This window comes from Cynocephalus volans, chromosome 10 (assembly GCF_027409185.1).
Source record: "Cynocephalus volans isolate mCynVol1 chromosome 10, mCynVol1.pri, whole genome shotgun sequence".
In the NCBI taxonomy this organism is placed as follows: Eukaryota; Metazoa; Chordata; class Mammalia; order Dermoptera; family Cynocephalidae; genus Cynocephalus; species Cynocephalus volans.
Genome location: NC_084469.1, coordinates 57,651,831 through 57,675,798, shown reverse-complemented (window position 1 = coordinate 57,675,798; position 23,968 = coordinate 57,651,831). Strand labels below are relative to the sequence as shown.

General features: G+C 47.0%; 1 protein-coding gene across 5 annotated transcripts; it reads left to right on the top strand.

Annotated features, from left to right (window-relative positions):
- Positions 1-28: 28 nt before the first annotated feature.
- C10H19orf47 (chromosome 10 C19orf47 homolog) lies at positions 29-23,383 on the top strand. Of its 5 annotated transcripts, XM_063110813.1 has the most exons (10): positions 29-110; positions 2,637-2,689; positions 4,238-4,289; positions 7,800-7,887; positions 7,979-8,093; positions 9,567-9,648; positions 13,136-13,273; positions 14,665-14,817; positions 16,126-16,196; positions 18,070-19,140. In XM_063110813.1, the coding sequence occupies exons 3-10, from the start codon at positions 4,271-4,273 to the stop codon at positions 18,562-18,564; spliced, it is 1,161 nt and encodes a 386-aa protein (XP_062966883.1). In that variant the 5' UTR covers positions 29-110; positions 2,637-2,689; positions 4,238-4,270; the 3' UTR covers positions 18,565-19,140. The 5 variants fall into 5 exon arrangements, with proteins under 5 accessions (XP_062966883.1, XP_062966884.1, XP_062966882.1 ...); XM_063110812.1 differs by lacking the exons at positions 29-110; positions 2,637-2,689 and adding an exon at positions 19,149-23,383 and having other exon boundaries at positions 14,668-14,817; positions 18,070-18,418; XM_063110811.1 differs by lacking the exons at positions 29-110; positions 2,637-2,689 and adding an exon at positions 19,149-23,383 and having other exon boundaries at positions 16,126-16,211; positions 18,070-18,418.
- Positions 23,384-23,968: the final 585 nt, after the last annotated feature.

Genomic DNA, 23,968 nt, shown 5'->3' with positions numbered 1-23,968 from the left:
TGCTTCCGGGGAGGGCAGCCGGGGCCAAGGGAGGAGTGTCTGACAGTTGGCGCCGCCGGGAGGGAGGGCGGGCAGCGCGAGTGGGCGCGGGCGCGGGCCCGGTGGGCCAGGTGAGGCGCGGGCCGCGCGTGGTGGGACTGGGCTGGATGCGGTGGTGATGGGTGGCGTCCAGGGATCTGGAGTCACAGTCCGGGCTCTGCTGTGCGGCGCCGGAGAAGCGATTTCTTTCTCTGAGCCTCAGTTTCCTCCTCTGTAGAATGGGGGTCAGAATCCGACTGTAGCACCCACTTCACGGATTGGAGTGAGAAGTCAGCTCATGCACGTCGGAGCCCTTAGCTCAGCATCTGCACATAGTGCCCTCACTTCGTTGCTATAATGTTATAGTTAGTATTGATGATGTTTGTGCTTGGCGTAAAAAATTGTTGGTCTTGGAGGCCAACGGATTTCGGACAAGTCCCAACTCCACAGCTGCGGCAGCGAGCCTGTGCCTTCACCTCCCTGAACTTCATTTTCCTCATCTATACAATGAGGGCTTCATTTTCCTCATCTATACAATAGTCCCAATATCATAGGGTCGTTGTGAGCATTCTGATGAAATGTGCGGGTAAAGCTTTTTAGCACAGGCCCTGGCATAGTAAAAGCTCAAGAGACTGGGACTATGATGCTAATGATTCTGAGAGTCATCGGTGTAGCTAGGACTTCCTAGGGAGTAGAAGGAGGTTGGAAGCTCAGAGACAGCAATAGCAAAAACTTAGAACTGGAACTGGGAAAATCGGCATCCTGCCACTTAATATTTGGCCAGTTTTGCTGAAGTCTGTAGTATTAGATTTTTCTTTTTCTTGAAAAGGGAAATTTGCATTGCTATCCTAGTGGGAAAATGGCATTACTGGCCATGAGAAGGAAAACTTAACCTGAAACATAATAGAAACAGAACAGTCGGTTACATTGTACACAGAAACTGAAAGAGAATTAAAAGGGGAATAACTTGTACTATTTGATTACATGTTGTCAGATCCCATAGACCCTGTGAAGTTGTCTTATACTTGGTTCCCAATTCACACTTTGCATGCAACCAACATTAGGCCAGTAATTGTCCCACCCTTTACCTAGCTCACAGAAGGTTTGTTTAATGCACAACTACACATAGCACTTATCACCTGCCAGGCATTTTTCATTTAATCCCTCTAACACTTTTAAGAATGGAAACCCCTATCATTCTAACTGTAGAGTTGAGGAGAATGAGATCCAGAAAGATTAAGCCACTTGCTCAGAATCAGGGTTAGGAAATGGTAAAATTGGGATTTGGATCCAGGTCTTCTGAAGACTTATCACCTGGTAAGTGCTAAGTACCTGGTAATTACTTGAGTTTTGGGAGCTGCCATTTTTAAAATGACTTATTGTTATAATTTCCACTATTTAAAAAGTGAGCACTGGAGATGGGCTTTTAAGATGGTGGAGAGAGGAAATTGAGTCCAACAGGGAATTCTGCAGCAGTAGAGGAAGAATACCAATACTTAAAGGATTCTGGTAAGCATTAACCGGGACATTGCAAAGACAGACGACAGTACCTGGCTCATGGTAATCCCTCCATCAGTGTTAATCATAGCCATTGGATCACTTGGGAGAGTGTGGTGCTGGTAACAGCAAAGTTGTGAGTTCAGATCCTTGTACCAGTTAGCTGCCAAAAAACAGACAAAAAGTCATCGCCATTGGATGGAGTAGGGTGCAAGTCCTGGCTGTGCCATTTCTTGCTGGGTGACCTTGGACCTGCCACTCTCATCTGTAACATAGGACTCATTTTTACTTTTTTCCCAGTATGGTTGTGAGGAGTCAGTGAGGTGTGTATATACTCAGTCTCTAGCACATAGTAAACACTCAACAGGAGCAACCACATGGGCATCGGAATCAGGGAGAATTTGTTTTTGAATCGGTAAGGTCAGTTGCTAGATGTGGCATTTGGCAAATGACTGCACCTCAGTGAGTCAGTTTTTTCATCGATTAAAATAGGGCTAATAATAGTCCTCACTCATGAGGCAGTTGTGAAGCATCAGCATGATGTTTGGTTCTGGTCCGGTGCCTAGTTAGTGCTTGGTGTGTAAGATGCTGTTCTGTCTGACTTATTGAGCCCTCTCCATACCCTGCTCTTTGAGAGATGCTTGTTGTGTTTTCTCTGTCCAGCAGTGAAATCCAGAAGGGAAAGTAGATCTGAGTGTCAACTGCAGGGTGGAGTGATGTCTGTCGTCATGGTCATCAATAAGAGGTTCAGTAGGAGCCAGAGAAGAGCAAGATAAATCCTAGCTGGGGTAGAGAAGAGAGTGTCACGTGGGGAGTTAGGCAAAATTTCACAAAGTAGGTGGCAGCCAAGCAGAGGGAAGGAGAGCTTACTGGGAGGAAAGGAGGAGATAGAAATTCCAGGCACAGGTGACATCATGTGTTAAAACTGGGAGGCAGGCAAAGCATCTGGGTGGAGAGGGTGGGTTGGGGTGGGAGGCCTGAGGGATGAGACCAGGCACAACACTTCTGGAGCACTTAGTATGCACCAAGCACTGTCTCAAGTGCCTTTATACATAGAAACTCATCTAGCACGCACAGCAGTCCTCTAAGGTACGTAATGTTTGTACCATCCCAATTCACAGATGGAGACACCAAGGCCCAACTGGTGAAGTTACTTGCCAAGGCCATACAGCAAGTAAGTAGTAGAGCCAGATTTGAACCCTGAAGTCTGGTTCCAGAGTCATTACTTTTTTTTTTTTTTTTTTTTAAAGATGACCGGTAAGGGTATCTTAACCTTTGACTTGGTGTGGTCAGCACCACGCTCACCCAGTGAGCGAACCGGCCATCCGTATATGGGATCCGAACCCGGGGCCTTGGTGTTATCAGCACCGCACTCTCCCGAGTGAGCCACGGGCCGGCCCCAGAGTCATTACTTTTAACCACTCCATTATAGCATCAAAATGGTGTGGAGGGTTGAGCAGATTATATGGGATGGTAAACAGAAAGGTGCTGGGACAGAGGGCCTTCTGCACCCTGTGGAAGGGGCAGAGAAGGGGTGAAGGAGGAAGATCAGTATTGGGGGCTGGGGTGGGTAGAAGGGAGCAAAGTGAAGGGAGAAGGCAGAGGAGATGGAGGAGAGGAGCTGGGTCAGGGGAGAGGAGATGGAGAGAACTAAGTGAGAAGGAAATTTGGGCCAGAATAGTGTGGGCCAAGTGGTCCTAGAGTCAGATAGCTTTGACTCATCACATGAGACGGTTGTTTCCTTTAGTTCCCTTTCAACACTGCTACTAATGCCTGGAGAAAGTCTCCATTGGTGCTAATAAGTCTTTAACACCTTTCTAGCATCTGCTAATCTTATCTAAATGAGAACTGGTTTTCCATTTCATTTCTCAGTGCCCCTTGTGATCTGGTGCCTCACCTCTCTGAACTGTCTCCTGCCACTCTTTTCCTCACTCACTCCACTACAGCCACACTGGCTCCTTGCTGTCCCTAGCACATGCCAGATGAGCTCCTGGCTCAGTGCACTGGACTTGCTGTACCTTCTCCTGGAAAGCTCTTCCTCTGTAAAACCACATGGCCCCCTTCAGGTCTCTAAATGTCATTTTATGTCTTCCCTAATCACCCTGTTGAAAACTGCATCCCCTCCCTTCCCATCCCTCCTTGTTTTCTTCATGACACTAAAGACTTTCTAACACATTATAATGTTAACTCTCTGTCTCCTTCTTCACCTTTCCCCAACTAGATGCTGACCTCTGTTTTTGTTAACCTCTATATCCCTAAGTGCCTCACACACAGTAGGTTCTCAGTAAAAAAAATTTTTTTTTGGTGGCTGGCTGGTATGGGGATCCAAACCCATGACATTGGTGTTATAAGGCTGTGCACTAACCATCTGTGTTAACTGGCCGGCTCAGTAAATCATTTTTGAATGGATATTTATGGTTAAAGTCTTGGGCAGGGGATGTCTTTTTTCTGTCCCGCCCCTATTCCAGCCAACCTTTTGGGATGTGTGGGAATGGAGCTGTGGACATTTGCTGTGCCTGGGCCTTGTCCCAGGCAGAAGTGATAGTTGTGATGGCAGCTCTGTCCCAGGCTGACTTCCTGCCAGCTGCTCTAGGCTATTCTTGGGTGGTGAGCCCCCAGCCCAGGAATGCTCCTCTGGCAGGCAGACACACAGGCACCGGGAGAGGGACATACACTCACAGCAGACGACTCATGGGCACTCTCTCCTCATTCTCTCTTCCAGGCTCCAGGGAGCGGCATCAGGGCCAGGGAAACAATGGTCTCAGTGACTATGGGTGAGTCTGTGGCCTTCTCTCAAGGGCCCCCTCTACCCCATCCCCGTTTTGAGGTATGGCCTTGGTGGGTGAAGAGGGAGTGGAGGAGGGAGGGCTGGGTCACTGGCAGAAACAGCTGTTCTCTGAGAAATGTTGGGGGCGGGGCCAGGGCCAGCTCAAGGCCTACTGGCTTCCTTGCTATATCTCAGCCTCCTGACTGTGTAGTTTAGCCATGAAGAGCTTGGATTATGAAGTCCGGCAGATCTCCCACATGACCTCTCAGAGCCTTGGTTTTCTCACCTGTGAGATAGAGATAGTACTCCCTACATCCTGGGGTAAAGTAGATTATTGCACGTAAAATCATGGGCATAGTTCTCAGCAAATGTTAACTGTTGTTATTATCGTGAGCCTTATCACCATATTCTCTTTAAACTCTTTATTTTGGGATTGCCAAAGCACAGACATCAGTTGGTGGCTTTGAAAAATGTTGAGATTTATCATACATATAGAAAAGTACATAGAACACATTTGTGTGATTTGTAAGAGCAATTAAAAAGCAAACACCTGAATATATCCTTTATGATTCCGTTTATTTAAAGCACAGAAGCAAGCAAAACCAATCTATCCTGTTAGAAAGTAGTGGTTGCCCTTGGAGAGAGGAGAGTAGTGACTGCAAAGGAAATATGCGGGGGCTCTGAAGTGTTGGTAATGTTTTATTTCTTGATTTGGGTGCCTGTTAAATGGGTATGTTTGGTTTAGAAAAATCTATCAACTTACGAATTTTTGTGTGTGTGTACATTATAGTTCAATAAACAGATTGAGAAAAACCAACCCCCCTCTAACCATCCAGATCAAGAAATAGAATATTGCCAGTCTCCCTGAGATTCCTAACCCAATTACACATGCTCCCTCTGCTAGATGGAATAAACTACTCTCATTTTTTGTGAACATCTTTCCTTACCTTTCTTTATAGATGTATCACCAATGGAAACATTCCTCTTTTAAAGACTTTGGACCTGAACTTATATGAAGGAAATCATGTCATGTGCTCTTTTTTTATTTTTTCCTTTTTGGTGGCTGGCCAGTTGAGGGATCCAAACCCTTAACCTTGGTGTTGTAACACCTCGCTCTAACCAGTGGGGCTAACCAGCCAGCCCCCATGTGTTTTTTTGTGTCTGGTTTCTTTTACTCAACATAATGTCTAAGGGTCATTTTTGTTGCCTTGTTGTATAGCTGTACTTTTCCTTTTCACTGCTGTATAGTATTTCAATGTGTGAGTGACCACCATTTGTTTATCAGTGCCACTGTCAATGGATATTGCATTATTTCTGGGTTGGAGCTATTATAGGCAAGCTGCTATGAATGTTCTTGTATGTGTCTCCCGGTGTGTGCAGCAAGTCACATCTCATTGATTCCAAGACACATTATGCACAACTTAACATTTCTGAAGTGGGGGTACGTTTTTTTTTATGGTGGCTTATGACAGTTTAATTGGCCACATATTTTCCGTCTTAGTAATTCATGAAATGATGGTGTGTGCCAGATGTGGGGACTTGTGCAGTTCCTTGGACACTGGACACTGGGTGTCAGTAATCTCAGGGTTCAAATCACAGGCTTTGTTTCAGGCAGAAATCTGTCCCCAACCTATGTGGTACTTTTTCTCCCCTTCATAACAGCTTAATTGAGATACAATTCATATATCATACATTTTATTTATTTATTTATTTATTTTGCAGCTGGCCTGTACCATTTTATCTTTTTAAAGTGCACAATTCAATGGTTTTTATATTCTCTATTCACAGAGTTGTGCAACCATCACCACAATTAATTGCAAAATATTTTCATCACTCACTCCCAAAAAACCCATGCCCATTAGCAGTCATTCTCCCTTCCCCCAACCCCTAGCAAACAGTACTCTATAATCTGTCTCTCTAGATTTGCCTGTTCTGGACATTTCAGAAAAATGGAATCATTATGTGGTGCTTTTTGATAGTTAGACAAAGGTGCCCACTTTTGGCTAATGGAAACTGTGGCTTGGCAGGTGGATAGGAAAATGTCACCCATTTCCTCTGGGCTGGTAGAGGAAGTCCTAAGGGCATGAGCTCCTCACCTGTCCTAGTGCCCAAGGGCTTGGGTCAGTCAGTGCCCTGGGAGACTGGCCTGTGGCTGTCTGGTCAGGGGCCTCCTTGGGAGAGGTGTGGCCAGCTAGATAGGGGCCTCCTCCATATTCTGCATTGCCACCCACATCTGATCCAGAGGTGTCTCCTCTGCTCTGAGCCTCAATTGTCTTAAAAGCAGAATGGGTGATGCAATGCCAAATCTCTTCTAATCTAAAAGAACATGGAATTTTTAGATGTACCATTACATATCATAAGAAAAAAAAGTTGCCAGTTAAACCACAGCACACCATTACATATGAGGCAGATCCTACTTTCAGAGATGTTAATATGTGAAAAAAAATGTTCTACTTGGAATCAGTGATCTTATCTAACGGTTTGAAGGTTGTATCTAAGAGGCTGAGCAAGAATTTTAGAGACAATGAAGTTTCATGGGTGGAGTCTGCCTGGTCTTGGCCTTATCTCCATGTTTAGTGGTGGTAGAAGTAGTAATAATAAATAATAGTAATAATAATAATAGCCCTTTATGTGGACTTTCTCACTGAGTCTACTTAGTAATACAAGGATGATGGTGTTCTAAGATGTCAGCTCCATGAGAATGGGAACTTGGTCTTGTACCTTGTGTTATCCCCAGTGCCTAGAACAGGGCCTGACCTGTGCAAAGTGCTCAGTAAAAACTTGTTAAGTCTATTATATCAAATTTACAGATGAGGCAACGGAGGCACTTAGAGTTAACTTGTCCAGAGTCCCTCAGCAAAGAAATGGCAGAGTCCGGGTTCGAACCTAAGCTCCAAAGCCTGTGCTAGTCACTTCTGTGTTTCTCTCCAAGGCAGGGCTGCTCCTGTGGTGGGGAGAGGGTTTGCTGAGGCTCAAGGGCTGGCTCTGTGACCCTTCTTTCCATCTACTGCAGATCCTATCATCTTCTGGGCCTGGGCTGGCTGATGGGGATGGGGCAGAGAACCCAGACTCCCAGTTTGTGCAAATCAGTCATTAGCCGGGTATCTGTTGTGGTGCTTCAAGTTGTGGCTCCAGGGCAGGGCAGAGCTCTAAGGAGAAGGGCGGTGGTTAAGTGTTTGGGAGCTCTGCCTCTTGTTAGCATTGTGGCCTAGGGCAAGTTGGCCAGCCTTTCCCTGCCTCAGTTTCCTCATTTGCATATGAGGAAGTCTTAATACTGCTTAACTTACAGGATTGTTGGGAGAGCTAAGTTCCAGGGTTGTTGGGAGAGCTGAGTTCCATTGTGTGTGAGTGTGTGTGTGTGTACGTGTGTGTACGTGTGTACGTGTGTGTACGTGTGTACAGGGCCTGGCGTGTGATGATGAGCATTTTATTTGTGGGAGCCACTGCTGTTGTGGTTTTGCTGCTGCTATTCTCAAAAGAGAATACCATGAATAATGAGCCCTGTCCAATCCCCTAGCCACTTCCGAGTGGATCCAGTTCTTTAAGGAAGCCGGCATTCCTCCGGGGCCTGCTGTCAATTATGCTGTGATGTTTGTGGATAATAGGTGAGGCGGCTAAAGGGACAGGGCTGAATAGGGGAGGTGGGGAACTGGCTGGCGCGCCCACTCTGGGCCTCACCACTGACCCTCTCTGCAGGATACAGAAGAGCATGCTGCTGGATCTCAACAAGGAAATCATGAATGAGCTGGGCGTGACTGTGGTGGGGGACATCATTGCCATCCTCAAGCACGCCAAGGTGGTGCACCGCCAGGTGAGTGTTCTGCCTAGCCACTCTGTCCCTGGGTTTAGTGTGGGGATGGAGGGGCAGTTACAGAGCAAACAGGAGGCCTGGCAACAAAGGCAGGCCGACTTGGGTTCCAGGGCTGGTTCAGCCATTTGCTGTGTGACCATTTGGGCATGTTACCTAACCTCTCTAAGCCTTACTTTCTCCACTTGTAAAAAGCAGAGAGGCAAATCTATCTTGAAGGGTGGTTGTGAGTATTAACCTACATAGCCCTACTACAGTGTAAACTGCCTATAGAAGGGCCTTAGTAAGGGTTCTCTGTAATAATTATTGCTAATTTTTATCTTCCCCATGATAATTATCATCTCCAGGGTCCTTTGTGTCCCCAGGACAGGAGCTTCCTATGTGGACCCAATGGTGACTTAGCCAACAACCTGGCCATTTCAGTCTTAGCATTTCTACTTACAGTAACCCAGTTTCCTGGGTCTCTCTGAAACAGGCTTTTTACTACCCCTGCTGCATAGGGTGGCTGTGGTCATCTACCAGATTGCGTACATGGCACTGAGTACCAGACTTGGAGTGAAGTAATTATTAAGTTATAATAACTAACACTTACCAAGCACTTGCTGTCAGGCACTGTCTCTATCCTGTATACATATTAACTCATTGATTCCTCACTCTGCTTGACCGAGAAGGAAACTTGCTCCAGAGCTGTGCTCTCCAGCACTCCACTTTACCAAAAGGTGGTTGCTATGATTATTCTTGTCATTTTTAGTAACTTCCTCCATCCCAAGGACGGGACCCCACAGTGAGGGCTTTCTCAAGCTAGGGTCATTATCTCAGTTGTCATTGAGAAGGTCCCTGAACAAAACACTGTTTTTTCTTTAAACTTATAAATTCAGGGGCTATCTGGTTAGCTCAGTCGGTTAGAGCGTGGTCTTGTAACACCGAGGTCAAAGGTTCAGTTCCCCATACTAGCCAGCTGCCAAAAAAATAAATAAATAAATTTTTAAATTTGGGAATAATTTTAGGTTTATAGAAAAGTTCCAACAGCAGTATGAAGTTTCAGTATTTCCTTTACCAAGCTTCCTTTAATGTTAACATCTTACATAGCTATAGTACATTTGTTAAAACTAAGAAATTAACATTACTACACTACTGTTAACTATAGTCTATTTGGAGTCATCAATTTTTCCGTCAGTAACCTGTTCCAAGATACCACATTGCATTTACTTATCATGTCTCCTTAGTCTCTTTTGATATGTGACAGTTTCATAGTCTTTCCTTGTTTTTTGATGATCTTGACAGTTCTGAACACTATTGGTCAGGTATTTTGCAAATTCCTCAGTCTGGGTATGTCTGATGCTTTCTCATGGTTAGGAGCTAAACATTTTAAAATCTTCTCTAGCAGTCAGGTTCTGATCCTCCTGGTGTTGCTCAGATCTCTCCAATTCTGCGGTGGTAACCTATTTTTACAGGACATATGCCTATTTTTTACAGGACATGTGCAAAGCTGCCACTGAGTCGGTGCCCTGCAGCCCCAGCCCCCTCCCAGGGGAGATTCGCCGTGGCACATCTAGTGGTGAGCCCTGTCTGTTCAGGCCTCCTTTCCTTCATTCTTACACTCCATCAGTAAAGCAGACATACCTGGTAGTCTCATCCCTCCTGTAGTTAGCAAAGGTGGAAGCAAAGCCGTCCAAGGTCCTCTTCTCAGGGAAAAAAATAAACTGGATAGTGAGTGGCAATACCCACAGTTGATTCTCATTTGTGGTAGTTATGTTCTATTAGTGGATACTGAACAGTTGCTTCAAGGGGAAATGTAGGGTTAGATTCCTATAAGCCTCCATTCACATTTTCGTTAACTGATGAATATGTAATGTTATTTTATATGTGTTTCTTTTTAAAGACACACTTAGGGCCGAGCCCGTGGCGCACTTGGGAGAGTGTGGCGCTGGGAGCGCGGCAACGCTCCTGCCGCGGGTTCGGATCCTATATAGGAATGGCCGGTGCACTCACTGGCTGAGTGCCGGTCACGAAAAAGACAAAAAAATAAATAAATAAAGACACACTTAGTGTATGTTGTTGATTCATTAACATTGAATTCACGGCCAACAACACTACAACTCATTCCTGAGCAAAGCTTTTCTAACGCACATATTTTCTATAAGGCATATCACAGCCTTCTTGAGCTTAGAACACTTGATCTTAGAACACTTCAACACTATGCTTGGTGGCCATTTTAAATAGCAACATCACCAATGAAAAGCACAAAAATGTGAAAAAGCACTAAATAGACTGTGAAAAGGACACTTGTTTACAGTATGGGAGCTGAAACCAGAAGGCAACAATGATTTGTTTGACCTCAGTTGGGAACATGTGCATTGGGCAACTCAAATTGTTTGAGGTGCTTGTCTGTGAGTGACTGCAAAAGACTGCATGCCTTGATTTTGGGGTTGCAAATATGTTTTAGTGAGTAGGTGAATTTGCAAATACAGAATCTGTGAATAATGAGGATTGGCTATATTTATACTTTTGCCTTTTTTTTTTAGCAGTATGATACTTTTTTTTTTTTTCTTTTGGTGGCTGGCCAGTAAGGGGATCGAAGCCTCTGATGTTGGTTTTTTAAGGCTGCACTCTAAACAACTAAGCTAACCAGCCAGCCCTATTTTTTAAATAAACTTTAAAAATTTAACATACATATTAGTTAGGTTCTGCTGTTTAATAAGCCACCCCAAAACTGTCATTTAAAACACGGACATTTATTTTTCATGATTTTAGGATTAGCTAGTCAGTTCTGTCCTGGCCAGCTCAGCTGATCTTGGTGGTCATCGGGCAGCTAGGTTGAGGCTGAGTTGATGGCCTCATTCATGTATCTGATGGTTGGCTTGATGTCATCTGGGCCAACAGGGGTAACTTGGTTACATGTTTGCTATTATCCAGCTTGCTAGCCTGGGCTTGTTCACACAGCCGTGGTTATAGGGCTCCCAAGAACAGCATGAGGGTGTAGTGGATTGAATTACATTCCCCCAAAGCTCATTGAAGCTTGGATTGTATCCCCCATGTTTTATGTGTTAGAAACTTAGCCCCCACTGTGACTGTTAAGAGGGTGGGAAATCCTATTATGGTAATTGAAAGGTGGAGTCTTGAAGAGGTGATTAAATTGTAGGACTGTGCAGTAGTGAATGGATTAAAAATGGTGGTCAGGAGTGTGGTTCTGAGGGCTTTAAAAGAAGAGCAGAGTCTGTTTCTCTCTCTGCTTCCACCATCCTGCAATGTGAGATCCCTGGGTCACTGTCACCACCACCAGATGGACTTTGGACTTCCCAGCCTTAGAAATTGTAAGCAATAAATTTCGTTTTTCTTTATAATTACCCAGTTCTGTGTATTTTGTTATATGCAACAAAAAAAGGACTAATACAGAGGGCAAAGCCCAATATGCAAAGTACTTCTTCAGCCTCTGATTGTGTGACATTTGCTCTTGTCCCATTTTCCAAAGCAAGTCACTTGGCTAAGCCAAGAGTCAGTCAGTATGGGCAGAGCCTACCCAAAGGTGGGGATGCAGGGAGGCTGAACAAATTAGGGTTCATTTCTGCAGCAGTCTTCGACAACGTTCAGACAGAAGAGGGTTCAACCCTAAAGGTCCAGCTGAATGACTTTCACAGACAGAACACCGCGTAGCCGCACTTAGGTCCAGAAACAGGAACATGACCAGCCTCCCAGAATCCCTCTGTTACCCGCTCCTAGTCAGAGTATCCACTACCTTGAGTTTTAACAGCATAGATTAATTTTGCCAGTTTTTCACTTCTATATAAATGAAATTTTCATACCGTTCTGAATGTCTTTAATAGTTTTTAAAAAGTTTAAAAAAGTAGAACACACCAAAAACACTAATGAAGAAAGTAGGCAATTAAGGACTGTTTCGTTAGCTCAGTTGGTTAGAGCGCCATGTTATAATACTAAGGTCAAGGTTTCAGATCTCCATACCAGCCAGCCACCAAAATCCAAAACAAAAACAACAAAAAGAAAGCAGGCACTGAGGAAGAGAAGGAGAAACAGGCAAAGAAGGAAAGGGGTGGAGAAGAGTGCTCCAAAAACAACATTCCTGATGTGATCACTTACATACACCATATAACGTTAATGTGTGTGTCTGGGGGGTGGGAGGAGGAAGAGAACAGATCTTCGTACTGTGACATCCTGACTGCAACTCAAATTCAACAGAGCAAAGACAGAGCTGATTGTTTAACCTCGACCCAAATGGTGCTTACCTGTCATGGTGACCTCTTTTAAACAATGCATTTCCCTCTGTATACAGTACACAAGGCAGGGCCCTCTCAACTGCTTGCTTTTTATAGCTAAAAATTCTGATCACATTGCCTAGGCCAGGTAAAGAGGGTTGTGAATGGAGGCTCTCCCAGTGATGATGGGAAGTTTCAGTAATAGTGTTCGTCTTTTCTGTAGTATTCAGGACCTACAAAGGGCCAGAAGCCATATGGGCACTGGGAATACAGCCATAAACAAACAATGCTTCCTCACGGAGCTTGCATTCTTGTGGGGGAATCCACCAGAAAGCAAAGAAACATAATTTAACGTCCAGCAGTAATAAGGGCTATGAAGAAAAAGAAAGTGTCACGTGGGTGAAGGCAATAGAGGTTGATGGGATGCTGGGTTTTATGGGGTGGTCAGGGAGGTTTTCTATGAGGAGTTGCCATCTGAGAGGAGACCAGAGTGAAGAAGACCAGAGACCAGTGTGGCTGAGCGGAAAGGGAAGGGATGAGCTCAACATAGGGCTGGGTAGCTGGCAGGTGAGGTGGGATAGGAACCAATCTGGTCTAGGGCCCTGGGAAAAGCTCCCAGGCCAGGGAGGGGTGGGCTAGTTCCTGGAAAGATGAAGCCCACCCCACCCCACCCCAGGCATCCTTGTTGGAAGACAGTGCAGCCACAGGGGTGACCCCAGTTGCCCCTTGCTCATCAGTCCCAAGGTTCGCCTTCTCCATGCTGGACCTGAGGCTAGATTCAGGCCTCCCTCCTAAGGCCTCACCTGACTGGACTCTTCCCTTTCCTTCCTGTAGCTGCCTCCCGAATGATCGCCAACAGCCTGAACCGTGACTCCCCACCTGGCACTCCCCCCAGGCGGCCAGACACCAGCACTTCCAAGATCTCGGTCACTGTGTCCAACAAGATGGCAGCAAAGAGTGCCAAGGCTGCTGGTAAGGGGACTCGAGCAGGTGGTGGGAGGAGCTGGGGGTGAACGTGAGTTGGCAGAAGTAATCTGGGGGTCATGTTCCCAATGTTGCATGGTTCTTTGAAAGCCACAAGGTGTATAAAGTGTTAGGATTTGAATCACCTCTGTGAACTTGGTCAAGTCACTGCAGCTTTGTAGGCCTCACTTTCCACGTCTCTAGGATGGGGGGTGGTGATGCCCTACCTAGGAGGACCTACTACTGCTCTTCAGCAGCCAGAGGAACTCTTTAAGACCTTCAATCTGATCTTATACCACTCCCGTCTGTAACTCTCCGCACAGTCTTATAGGGCCCTGCGCAATGTGGATTCTTCTCTGGCATCTCTCCTCCTTGCTCACTGGCTCAGCTCCTCTCCAGCCATTGTGGGGCCTTTGCTCCTTGTGTCCCTTCACCTGAAGCACTCTTGCTCCTCAGACTTTTCTGTGGTTGTTGGCTTCTGTTCCTCTTCCAGGTCTCAGCTTGAAAGCTGGGAATGGGACTCCAGCCTTTGGGCTCCCAAGCCCTCCCTCTGTCTGCCATGCTCCTGTGCCTCTGATGGTCCCATCCCCACAGCAATGATCTTATGGTGTCATAAAGCAAATGTGGAAACTGAGACCCAGGGAGCTTCATTTTTCTGATGCCCAGTCCCTTCATACACTGTCCACCTCCATCGTGCCATCTCTCTTTGCCTTGTGTGTTTAGAAGTGCCTTATCCCCTTCTGGCTTTTGATTTATGTGCCATAAAAAGAAAGTTAAAATTAGTTAATAAAGTATTGGAAAGATGGTGAGCCTGGAAGGAACTGGCTCTTTTACCCCTCGACACATTTGAAGGGATTCTTTTTTTTTAATGAAATATAGTTTACTTATGCACAAACATTCTCAGTATACAACTCAATTACTTATTAAAAAGTGAGTGCGGTCACGAAAGTATTACCTAGATGGAGCTCTAGAACCTTTTCACACCCAACAGGTTCCCCTCTGAGGGGATATGGGCTGGACTGGGGGGTAAACCTGCTTGTGGCAGAGACAGAGCCACCAAGAGCCTGGAGGGCCTGCCATAGCCTGGCAATACTGAGTGTGTTCTATTGATTGATTAATGGATTTTTGGTGACTGGCCAGTATGGGGATCTGAACCCGTGACCTTGGTGTTATAACACTGCACTCTAACCAACTGAACTAACCGGCCAGCCCCCCGAGCGTGTTTTGCAATCTCATTTTGCCTAGACCTCTGTGTTTCTTGGTGGTTCAGTCAGTGGTGATGGGGGTGGTTGGGAAGACAAGGGATTACAGTTGTGTGAATGCCCTTTGCCTGGCATCCAGCCCCCATCCCGGGAGAACATTTCATCCCAGAGGGTGCTGACCCTGCTGTCTTCCCCCAGCAGCCCTGGCCCGCCGGGAAGAGGAAAGCTTGGCTGTTCCCACCAAGAGGCGCCGAGTCACTGCCGAGATGGAGGGGAAATACATCATCAATATGCCAAAAGGCACCACTCCTCGGACCCGCAAGATCCTGGAGCAGCAGCAGGCAGCAAAAGGTACTGACCTGTCTGGGGCACTCTTTGGTGCAGAGACTTCATTTCTCTTTTGTTGTATTGCAGTGGTATTATGTCCTATGGATGATGGCTGAGAAGCAGGCTATAACAGGGAACCTAGGGGGCTTTGGGCCAAGGGGACAGCAATGGTGGCCACAGAGGAGGGGACATGTGACTTCTGTCCTCTCATCCTGCAGTTAGTGTATCTGGGCTCCTTGGTGCCTCTTCTCTGAGTGGCGGGGGCAAGGATTTAGTGATGGACTGCCTGTAAGGTGAGAGATGGTGCCTGGCCAAGGGCAGGGGCCCCAAAGTGGGCACTGTCTTTAGGAGCCAGAGGGGACTAATTGACATTCAGTCTAAAGCTAGGGATGGTCTTCCTTATAGTAGGGTTGTTTTAGAATAACATATATGTTCTCATGGAAGAACTTCCAGATGATGCAGAAACATATACAGTAAAAACAAACTGTCCTTTCACTCCCATCTCCCACATCTATTGTTGACCTTTCCGGAGCAGCATCTATGAACTTATATGCATCTGTATGTACTTATATATATACATAGGCATTTTATTCTTTTTTAAACACAGGTAACATCATCCTATAGGTATTGTTCTGCAACTTTTTAATTGAGGTTTTTTTATATTAGTGCATGTAGATCTAGTTTATTTTATTTTTGTTTTTATTTTTATTTTAAAGATGACCGGTAAGGGGATCTTAACCCTTGACTTGGTGTTGTCAGCACCACGCTCTCCCAGTGAGCAAACCGGCCATCCCTATATGGGATCCGAACCTGTGGCCTTGGTGTTATCAGCACCACACTCTCCCGAGTGAGCCACGGGCCGGCCCTTTAGTTCATTTTTTTAATGGCTGTTTATTTCCATAGTATTTATATACGATAATTCAGTAAACATTCTTGTACTGGTGGATATTTAGGTTATTATTTAGGGAGAGGACTCACTACCATTCATCAGATTCTCTGAGGCCTGTGACCCCAAAGAGGAATGAGTAGGGATTACGAACTCTTCTCCCACACACACTTCATAATTTTGTATCAAGGTGGATGGAAAGTTAAGTGTCAATTTTAGTTGATGTTTCCCACATTTGACACTAGCCAGATGGGTGTGGGTTAAGATCAGTGTTAGTCAGCAGTGCAGACACAAAACCTGACTCGGCACAGCTTGGAGCAGAGCTGACTGGTGTCTGGGCTGGCCGTGTTGTCTCCTCCCTTGGTGTCTGCACAGTGCTCAGCCTGGGCCTGGCCCTGCTGGGGCCGCTCAGCTGGTGCTGCCTGATGGCCTCACTTCCCTCCCAGGTCTCCACAGGACATCCGTTTTTGACCGCCTCGGCGCTGAGACCAAGGCAGACACGACAACAGGGAATAAAGTGAGTCGAGACTGGGTGAGCGACTCAGGGCTTGCAAATTCTTATCTTCCCTGGATATTGTTCCTGACACTTCCACATTTCATCCTTCACATGCCCCAAAGCCATCTCTCTCACCCACCTTTCTGTTCTTGGTTTCCTTCTTTGTACTGATGGCTTTCCCATCTGTCTTTTGCCCAGACCTCTCTCTCAATTTCCAGTGCCAGGTGTCCAGCAGACTCCTGGATGCCTCCCACCTACCATGTCCCTAACTGGCCTCAGCATCTTCGCCCAGAGCAACTCCTCTCCTGGGCCCTCATTCTCAGGGATGCCCATCATCCTCATTCTAGTCAGTCACTGACTCTGATGACTTCATCTGTCTCCACTTCCTCTGCCACCTGTCCCTGTCTGGATAGGGCAATAGCCTCCTAACTGGTCTCGCACAGATACCGTTAATCCCTTCCAGCCCCCTGTCCCCACAGAAATAATGTGTGCTGCCACAGGACAGGGCCCATCTTCCTGTGGAAACCCTTCAGAGGCTTTTCACTGTGTCCACGATGAAGCCTGTTCTTCTTGTTGTGGCTTTATAGTCCTGTAAGCCCCAGGCAGGGCGTGTGATTAGAAGCACACCCTGGAGCCCACTGTAGCCTGGCTGCGTGGCCTTGGCCACGTCACTTAAGCCCTTTGTAACTCAGTTTCCTCATCTGTTTAGTACTCAACCTCATAGGATGGTCATGAAGATTAAGTGAGAAAATACCTGCATGGTTCTGAGGTGTCTGGCACATGGTATGCACTCTTTAAATGTCACCTTAGATTTGAGGAGCTCCCTAGCAGTGTTTCCTACCTCTCGGTCCCTTGCTCACCAGGGCACAACCACTCTGGCTTTATCTTCCTTCTTATCATGAGGATGATAATAACACGGGATCATGTGGCTTAAAGATCTTGCCATGTGAAGAGCTTGGCACATAGTGAGTGCTCAATAAATGAGTATTATTCCTGCCTTTGGGACTTAGTACCTGTTCTTTTCTCTGCTAATTTGTCCTGGAGGCTCTGGCTTCAAAGTTGGTGCCTCAGAGAAAGTCCCTCCGAATTCCAAGAGGAGATGAGCGTTCCCTGTCTCCTGCCCCCCCACATTCCACTCTCCTTTGTAGAATATATCACTGTCATACGTATAGAATTATGTGTGTCATTTCTGATGCCAAGTCTGTCTCCCCCACTGGACTGTGTGCCACATGAGGGCAGGGCTGGGGCTGTCTTTGTCATCATTGTGTCCCTAGCATCACCCAGTCTGGGTATAGGGCCAGGTATAGAGTTGGGACTCAGAAAATATTTTTTTTTTTTTTTTTTTTTTAAAAAGATGACCGGTAAGGGGATCTTAACCCTTGGCTTGGTGTTGTCAGCACCACGCTCAGTCAGTGAGTGAACCGGCCATCCCTATATGGGATCCGAACCCGAGGCCTTGGTGTTATCAGCACCGCACTCTCCCGAGTGAGCCACGGGCCGGCCAGAAAATATTAATGAGTGAATGACTGACCAAATTAATCTTTCTGTTCATGCTCACCTATAGACCTTGCAAATTGTCTTTCCTATTGTGGCACACCCTTTCTCCTCTCCTTCTTGATTAGACACACTTCCATTCAACTTTCTGATCTCAGATCAGATGTCCCCTCTCCCAGGGAGCCTTCCCTGAACTTCCCAGCAAGGTCAGGTGCTTCCTCTGGGCTTCTCCAAACTCCTACAATACCTCCATCATGGCTCTCACCTCTATCTCGGGTGTTACTGATGGGTGTTTCCCCCAACTGTGAGTTCCGGGAGGCCAGGCACAGAGGAGGCAGCTCTCTATCAATGTGTGTTGAGTGACTGAATAACTCACTTGTCCTGTTTCTGACCTCTGTAGCCCACAGGAGTCTTCAGTCGCCTGGGGGCTACCCCAGAGATGGATGAGGATCTGGCTTGGGACAGCGACAATGACAGTAGCAGCTCTGTCCTGCAGTATGCTGGGGTCCTGAAGAAACTAGGACGGGGCCCTGCCAAGGCCAGTCCCCAGCCGACCCTGACTGTCAAAGCGAAGGCCACGAGCTCAGCAACTACAGCTGCTGCCCCGATGCTGCGGCGCCTGGCACTTTCCTCACGCCCTGGGCTTGAGAGGAAGCCGGAGACCCTGTCCAAAGTCAGCATCATCCAGAGACTGGGCAAGGCCACCCTTGTGCCTGAGGCCCAAGACAGCCAGGTCACGAGCACCAAGAGTAAGTCCTCGGCCGAGGTCAAGGTCACCATTAAGAGGACTCTGGTGGGGCCCCGGGGCTGCAGCTCCAGCGAGAGCCTTGGTGCCCAGATGGACCATGCAGGCACTGTGAGCGTGTTCAAAAGACTGGGCCGCAGGACCTTCTAGCACACCTGTGGGGCAGGACACAGGCACAGAACGCGCAGGTGTCTGTCCCGGCCCATCTCCAGGCTCCCGGCTCCATCAGAGCCTTCCGTGAGGGCCCACTCACCCTCCCTGCCAGCTCCTGGATGACACTGCTTGTCTCCTTCAGGCATTCAAGCTGGGCCCGAGCATTCTGAGGATTCACCCCATTTTTCCTAGTCTGGGATGGTCATTATGGCCTGGCCTTACCTGCTCTGGGACTTTCCCCTTCCTTATGTCCTCCGTTCTCTCCTCTCTGGCTGTGGCCTTGGCAGAGCCCACTTTTCTACCACTCCCATGTGCCAAGTGCCCTTTTCCTCTCCTGCATTTCCCACATTTCCCATTTCTCCCTCTCAGCAGCAGTGTCTGCTGCCTCAAACCCCAGCCCCTCAGCCTTCCGGTCCCCTACCACCGCCCACAGAGTGGGTGTCACCTGGAGGGGCTCCCTTATCCCCCTACCCTACCAACTTCCCTCACTCCTTTGCACCTCCCCTGACTGATTTAACTTCTCTGTCTTTCCCTGTCTTCACTCTGTTCATTTCTCTTCTGTTTTCTGTCCCTGTGGCAAGGCCCGACTGTCCGCTGCGTCCTGACTGACCCTCCTGCACCTCCGACCTCCCAGCGTCGCCATCGTCGACGGTGGCGTTGAGCCTGTAGAGACTGTTAGCTGCCCTCCACTCCCAGGCTGGAGGGACCTCCCCAGACCCTGGGCTGCAGCTGTGGTGCCTCCATTTTCCAGCCCTGGGCGTCTTTTTCTTTAAAAGTCTATGGTGGGTGGTGGGCAAGGGATATTGGGAAGGGAAGCCAGTACTGAGAGAGAAGATGACAGCTGTTTTAATATATTTTTGTGGCTTTCAAACTGTTTCCCTTCCCTCCTTCAGGGTGAGTCACAGGACTGTTTTTCACACAAAGCACAATGTGGGTGGGGGGTGCTAGCAAAGGGCCAGACTCTGTGTCTGAAGATCAAGCTCCCTGCACCCAGGTGGGCCATGTCTTTGCTACAAGCCCCGAGTTGAATGGAGTAAGGTCACAGTCACTGTTCAGTTAGGCCACCTCCTCCCCCCCACAACAAGCCATGGTGGTTCTGTCACTCTGCTCTCCCCTTCTCCCCCCATAGATTTCACCTGTTTCTGCCACTCGCCTCTTGGCGGCTTTCCAAATTATGGGCCCCATTTGCGAGGTCATGAGTTTCTGTTGATTTGCTCCTCACCCCCTCCCTGCTGCATGGCTGCTCCTCTGTGCCAGGACTGCTCTAGGAGCAGGGAGCCAGCAGGGAGCCTGGCAGCCCAGGGCCCTGCCGTGTGACTCCCTCCCTAGTGAGGAAGATGAAGAGCAAGTGATGATGCTGTCCAGAGAATCGGAGGGTGGGAGACAGTGGCCAGGGCTGCTTCAGGTGTTGTGGGCAGGAAGACCTTTCCGAGGAGGTGACATGTAGGGAGAGCTGGGAATGAGAAGAAGCAGTTTTGTGAAGTGCAGGAGGACGGTATTCAGGCAGAGGGACAGCCAGGTGCAAAGACACTGAGGTGGGACAAGGAACACGAAGGCTGGTGTGGCTGGTGAGCGAGTGAGGGGGCCTGCCATCCAGCATGAGGTGGGGTGGGTGGACAGGAACCAGAGATCTAGGGCTTTGTGACCCTAGGTGAAGAACATGGACATTAGCCTGAGAGCACTGAGGAGTTCTGTAGGGTTTGAAGCAGGGGAGTGATGATCAGAGTTGCCTTTTATGACAATTGCTTTGGCTGCTGTGAGGAGAATGAATTGGGAGGGTGGGGGTGGAAGCCACTGTTCTAGTCCAGGCAGGAAATGAAGGAGGCTTGGAGCGAGGTAGTGGCGGTGGGGAGCAGAGAGAGGGCAGACTTAGGGTGTGCTTCAGAGGAAGAGCAGTGGGACATGCTGGTGGATTGGAAGTTGGGGCCCAGGGAAGTTGGAAGTCACGTGTCCTGCCTAGCTATAGAGCTGAGCATCTGGGGGAATGGCTGTTGGCAGAGATGGGGAAATGGGAGGGAGGAGCAGGTCAGGGAGGAGGGTAGCTCTGTTTTGACCTGGTTGAGAGTGAGGTACCCATGAGGGCTGCAGGTGGAGGTGTTGAATAGGCTTCTGGGGCTCAGGGGCCACCTGGGCTGGAGGTCAGCAGCTGTGGGCAGTGCTCAGGGTACAGCTGGAATAAAAGCCAAGGGCCTGGTGATACCAGTTGGAAGGGGAGTGTAGAGACTGAAGAGGACCCAGAAAGGAATTTGGGTCCCCTTTCCTGTATAAAGAATAGGATCTGATAAATGAGATGGCCAATGAGTGGTCAGGGGGCTTGGAGGAGAATTAAAGGAGAACATAAAGGTGAAGATGAGATTAGACCTCATCCATTTATTTATTTATTTATTTTTATTGTGGGGAAATATGCATAATATAAAATTTACCATTTTAGTCATTTTTAACTGTACCATTCAGTGGCATTAAGTACACTCACATAGTTGTATGCCTACTACCGCCATCCACCTCCAGAACTTCTTTTGTCTTCCCAAACGGATCATCCATTCAGTTTTAGTTTTTCAGTTATGTCATATTGGGAGCCCACTGTGTGTTAGCCAGTGTCCCAGACACTAGGTACGGGGTGTGAATGGCTGGACTCGAGGATGAGGAACAGCAGTAGAGAGTAGTGATAGATCCCTCTCCCTGTGAGGCCCCAGGCTAGACCTTCATGGGACTGGTTGAGATCTGAACTCAAAGGACAGCAAATGCGATGACAAAGATTCCAGGGCCCACCTCTTCATGTTGGTTCCACCAGGAGGAACTCACACACGTGAGTTTGCCCTGCTGAGCATCAACCCTTTTTGTTTCTCTAGTAATTTCCTCTGGTTCCACTTCATGAGTAATTTTAACACCTGCCGTTGTTACCTAGAAGAGTTCCAGTTACTAAATTCAAGAGCACATGGTAATTTCTTGATGTGTAGTAGGAACTACAATGATATAAGAACATGTATAGTTCACTTACCAGGTAAGGCTTACCTGTGCCGTGTAAGTCATTATTGCTCTTTACAAGGGAATAGGGGAGCAAACTGCTGAAGGCCTTACCCAGCTGGCATGTAGTGGGATTGGGTTTGACCTTAGGGAGCTGACTCTAGGATACTTGCCCCTTAACCCCTACTCTGTGCTGCCTCAATTGCAGATTTGCAACATGGCCCTTTTGGAAGGAGGAAGCGGGGTCCTAGGATAGTGGTTTTGGACTCTGTAGAGTTATCTACATGTACATGTTCCCACTACCACCATCAACTTGTTTTAGGAAGAATTTACAGCTCTAGGATACTGCAGGCTTTGAGAGTCATGCCCCATCCTGCCGTTGTCTGCCAGGCAGACCAGAGCTGATGTCCCCATCACCTCTCAGTCACTCCAGAGCCACAGTGTCCCACCCATTTGATTTGGCAGTTCCCCCAAACCAACCCCAACAGCTGTGACCCACAGTGGTGGATTTTTTCTCTGATTCTAATCATTTTTGAGCATAAATAATAGTCACATGGTTCAAAATGCAAAACGTAAATGGCTCTGCAGTGGAAAGTGTCTTTCCATGTCTCCTAGCCCCCTCAGTCCCTTTTTAGAGGCCACCAGTATTACCAGTTTTTTGTGTAATCCTTCTAGGTTTGTGTGTGGACACACATACACATACACACTTACATAAAGCAAAGGAACATGCACTATACGCATACAAGCCACACGCGTATTAACAGCTTTATTTAGCCAGTTCCTTTTTGAAGGAAATTCAGGTTGTTTCCAATCTCTTGCTATTACAAGTAGTGCTACAATGAATCTTTACATGTGGGATCAGTTCAGGGGTGAATTTGAAGAACTGCAATTACTGTACATCATTTAAGTGCAGATAGGATAGTGGATCAAAAACAAGTCTGAACTAAGCTCTTCCCCAAGATTATTGGCATTCAGGTGGTTTATTTATACAATGACCACCCCCTTTCAAAAAGGAGTGAAAAGCAATGGACTCTTCTAATTGGAGACTGGTGGAGGAATCAGGGTCAGGGTCAGCTAAGAGCTAACACTGACCGCCACCTGTGTGCCAGGAAGTACTAAATAAATGCTTGGCTAAGTTGATGGACTTATTGAATCCTGAGGGCAACACCATGAAAGGGGGCTACTTCCTATTCTCATCCCATAAACAGATGAGAAAATGGAAGTGCAGTGAGCCCAGGCTAATGCTAAATTGCAGAGCCAGATCAGAAGTAGCTCAGGTAAAATAATTCTGTTTGGATGGTGGTCTTGGGACAAGGTTATCTCTGGATGTGTCTCTTCTTCTGGGAGCTCACACCAGTGGATACTAAAGCAAGAGGAGAATTGTAGTACCTGTGGCAGGCAGCCAAGGTCAAGGCCAGCCCCACTGTCTCTTTCTTCAGTGCTTGAGCCCTGGGCTGCTTAGAAGAGCCAAGAGTTGAGCTGCAGCAACCCTGACCCCTCCTTTGGGGATCGGACCTGACTTAGTTTGGTAAGCGCTGTGCCTTTGAAGGCCTGGAAAGGAGGAGACATTTCCCCACACGGAAGTTTACCTGTTTTGTGAACTCCAAACTAGAGCTTCACAAACTTCAAGTAGGGCAAAAGCTCCTTTTCTTTCTTTCTTTCTTTTTTTTTTTTTAAAGTAATAGACTTTATTTTTTAGAACAGTTTTTAAAGTTATAGAAAAATTGAGAAGATAGTATGGACAGTTACTGTATACCTCACACCCAATTTCCCCTATTATTAACATCTTACATTGGTGTAGTATGTTTGTTACAATTAATAAACCAGTGTTGATCCATTAGTATTAACTAAAGTCCATAATTTGTTCAGATTGCCTTAGTTTTACCTAATGTCTTTTACTGTTCCAGGATACCATATTACATTTGTTGTCAAATTTGACATTATGTTGCCAAACATTATGTTGACAACTAGAGAGTTGTCATGTCTCCTTAGGCTCTTCTTGGCTATGGCAGTTTCTCAGATTTTCCTTGTTTTTGAAGTTGACCTTGATAGTTTTGAAGAGTACTGGTCAAATATATTATAGGATGCCTCTTAACTGGGATTTGTCTGATATTTTTCTCATGATTAGACTGGGCTTATGTGTTTTTCGGAGGAAGATCCAGAGGTAAAGTGCCATTTTATCACATATGAAGGATACACATTCTTAATATGATTTATCAGTGTTAACCCTGATCACCTGTTTGTAAAGTTTCTCCACTTTGTAAGGTTACTCTTCTTCGTTTACATCTTGTACTCTCTGAAGGAAAGTCACTCTGCACAGCCCACAGTTGAGGAGTTGAGGGGCAGGGCAGGGGGTGGGGAGAATTGTTATGCCTTATCTCCTTGAAGGCAAAGTACCCATATACATTATTTGGAATTCTTCTGCAAAGGAGATTCA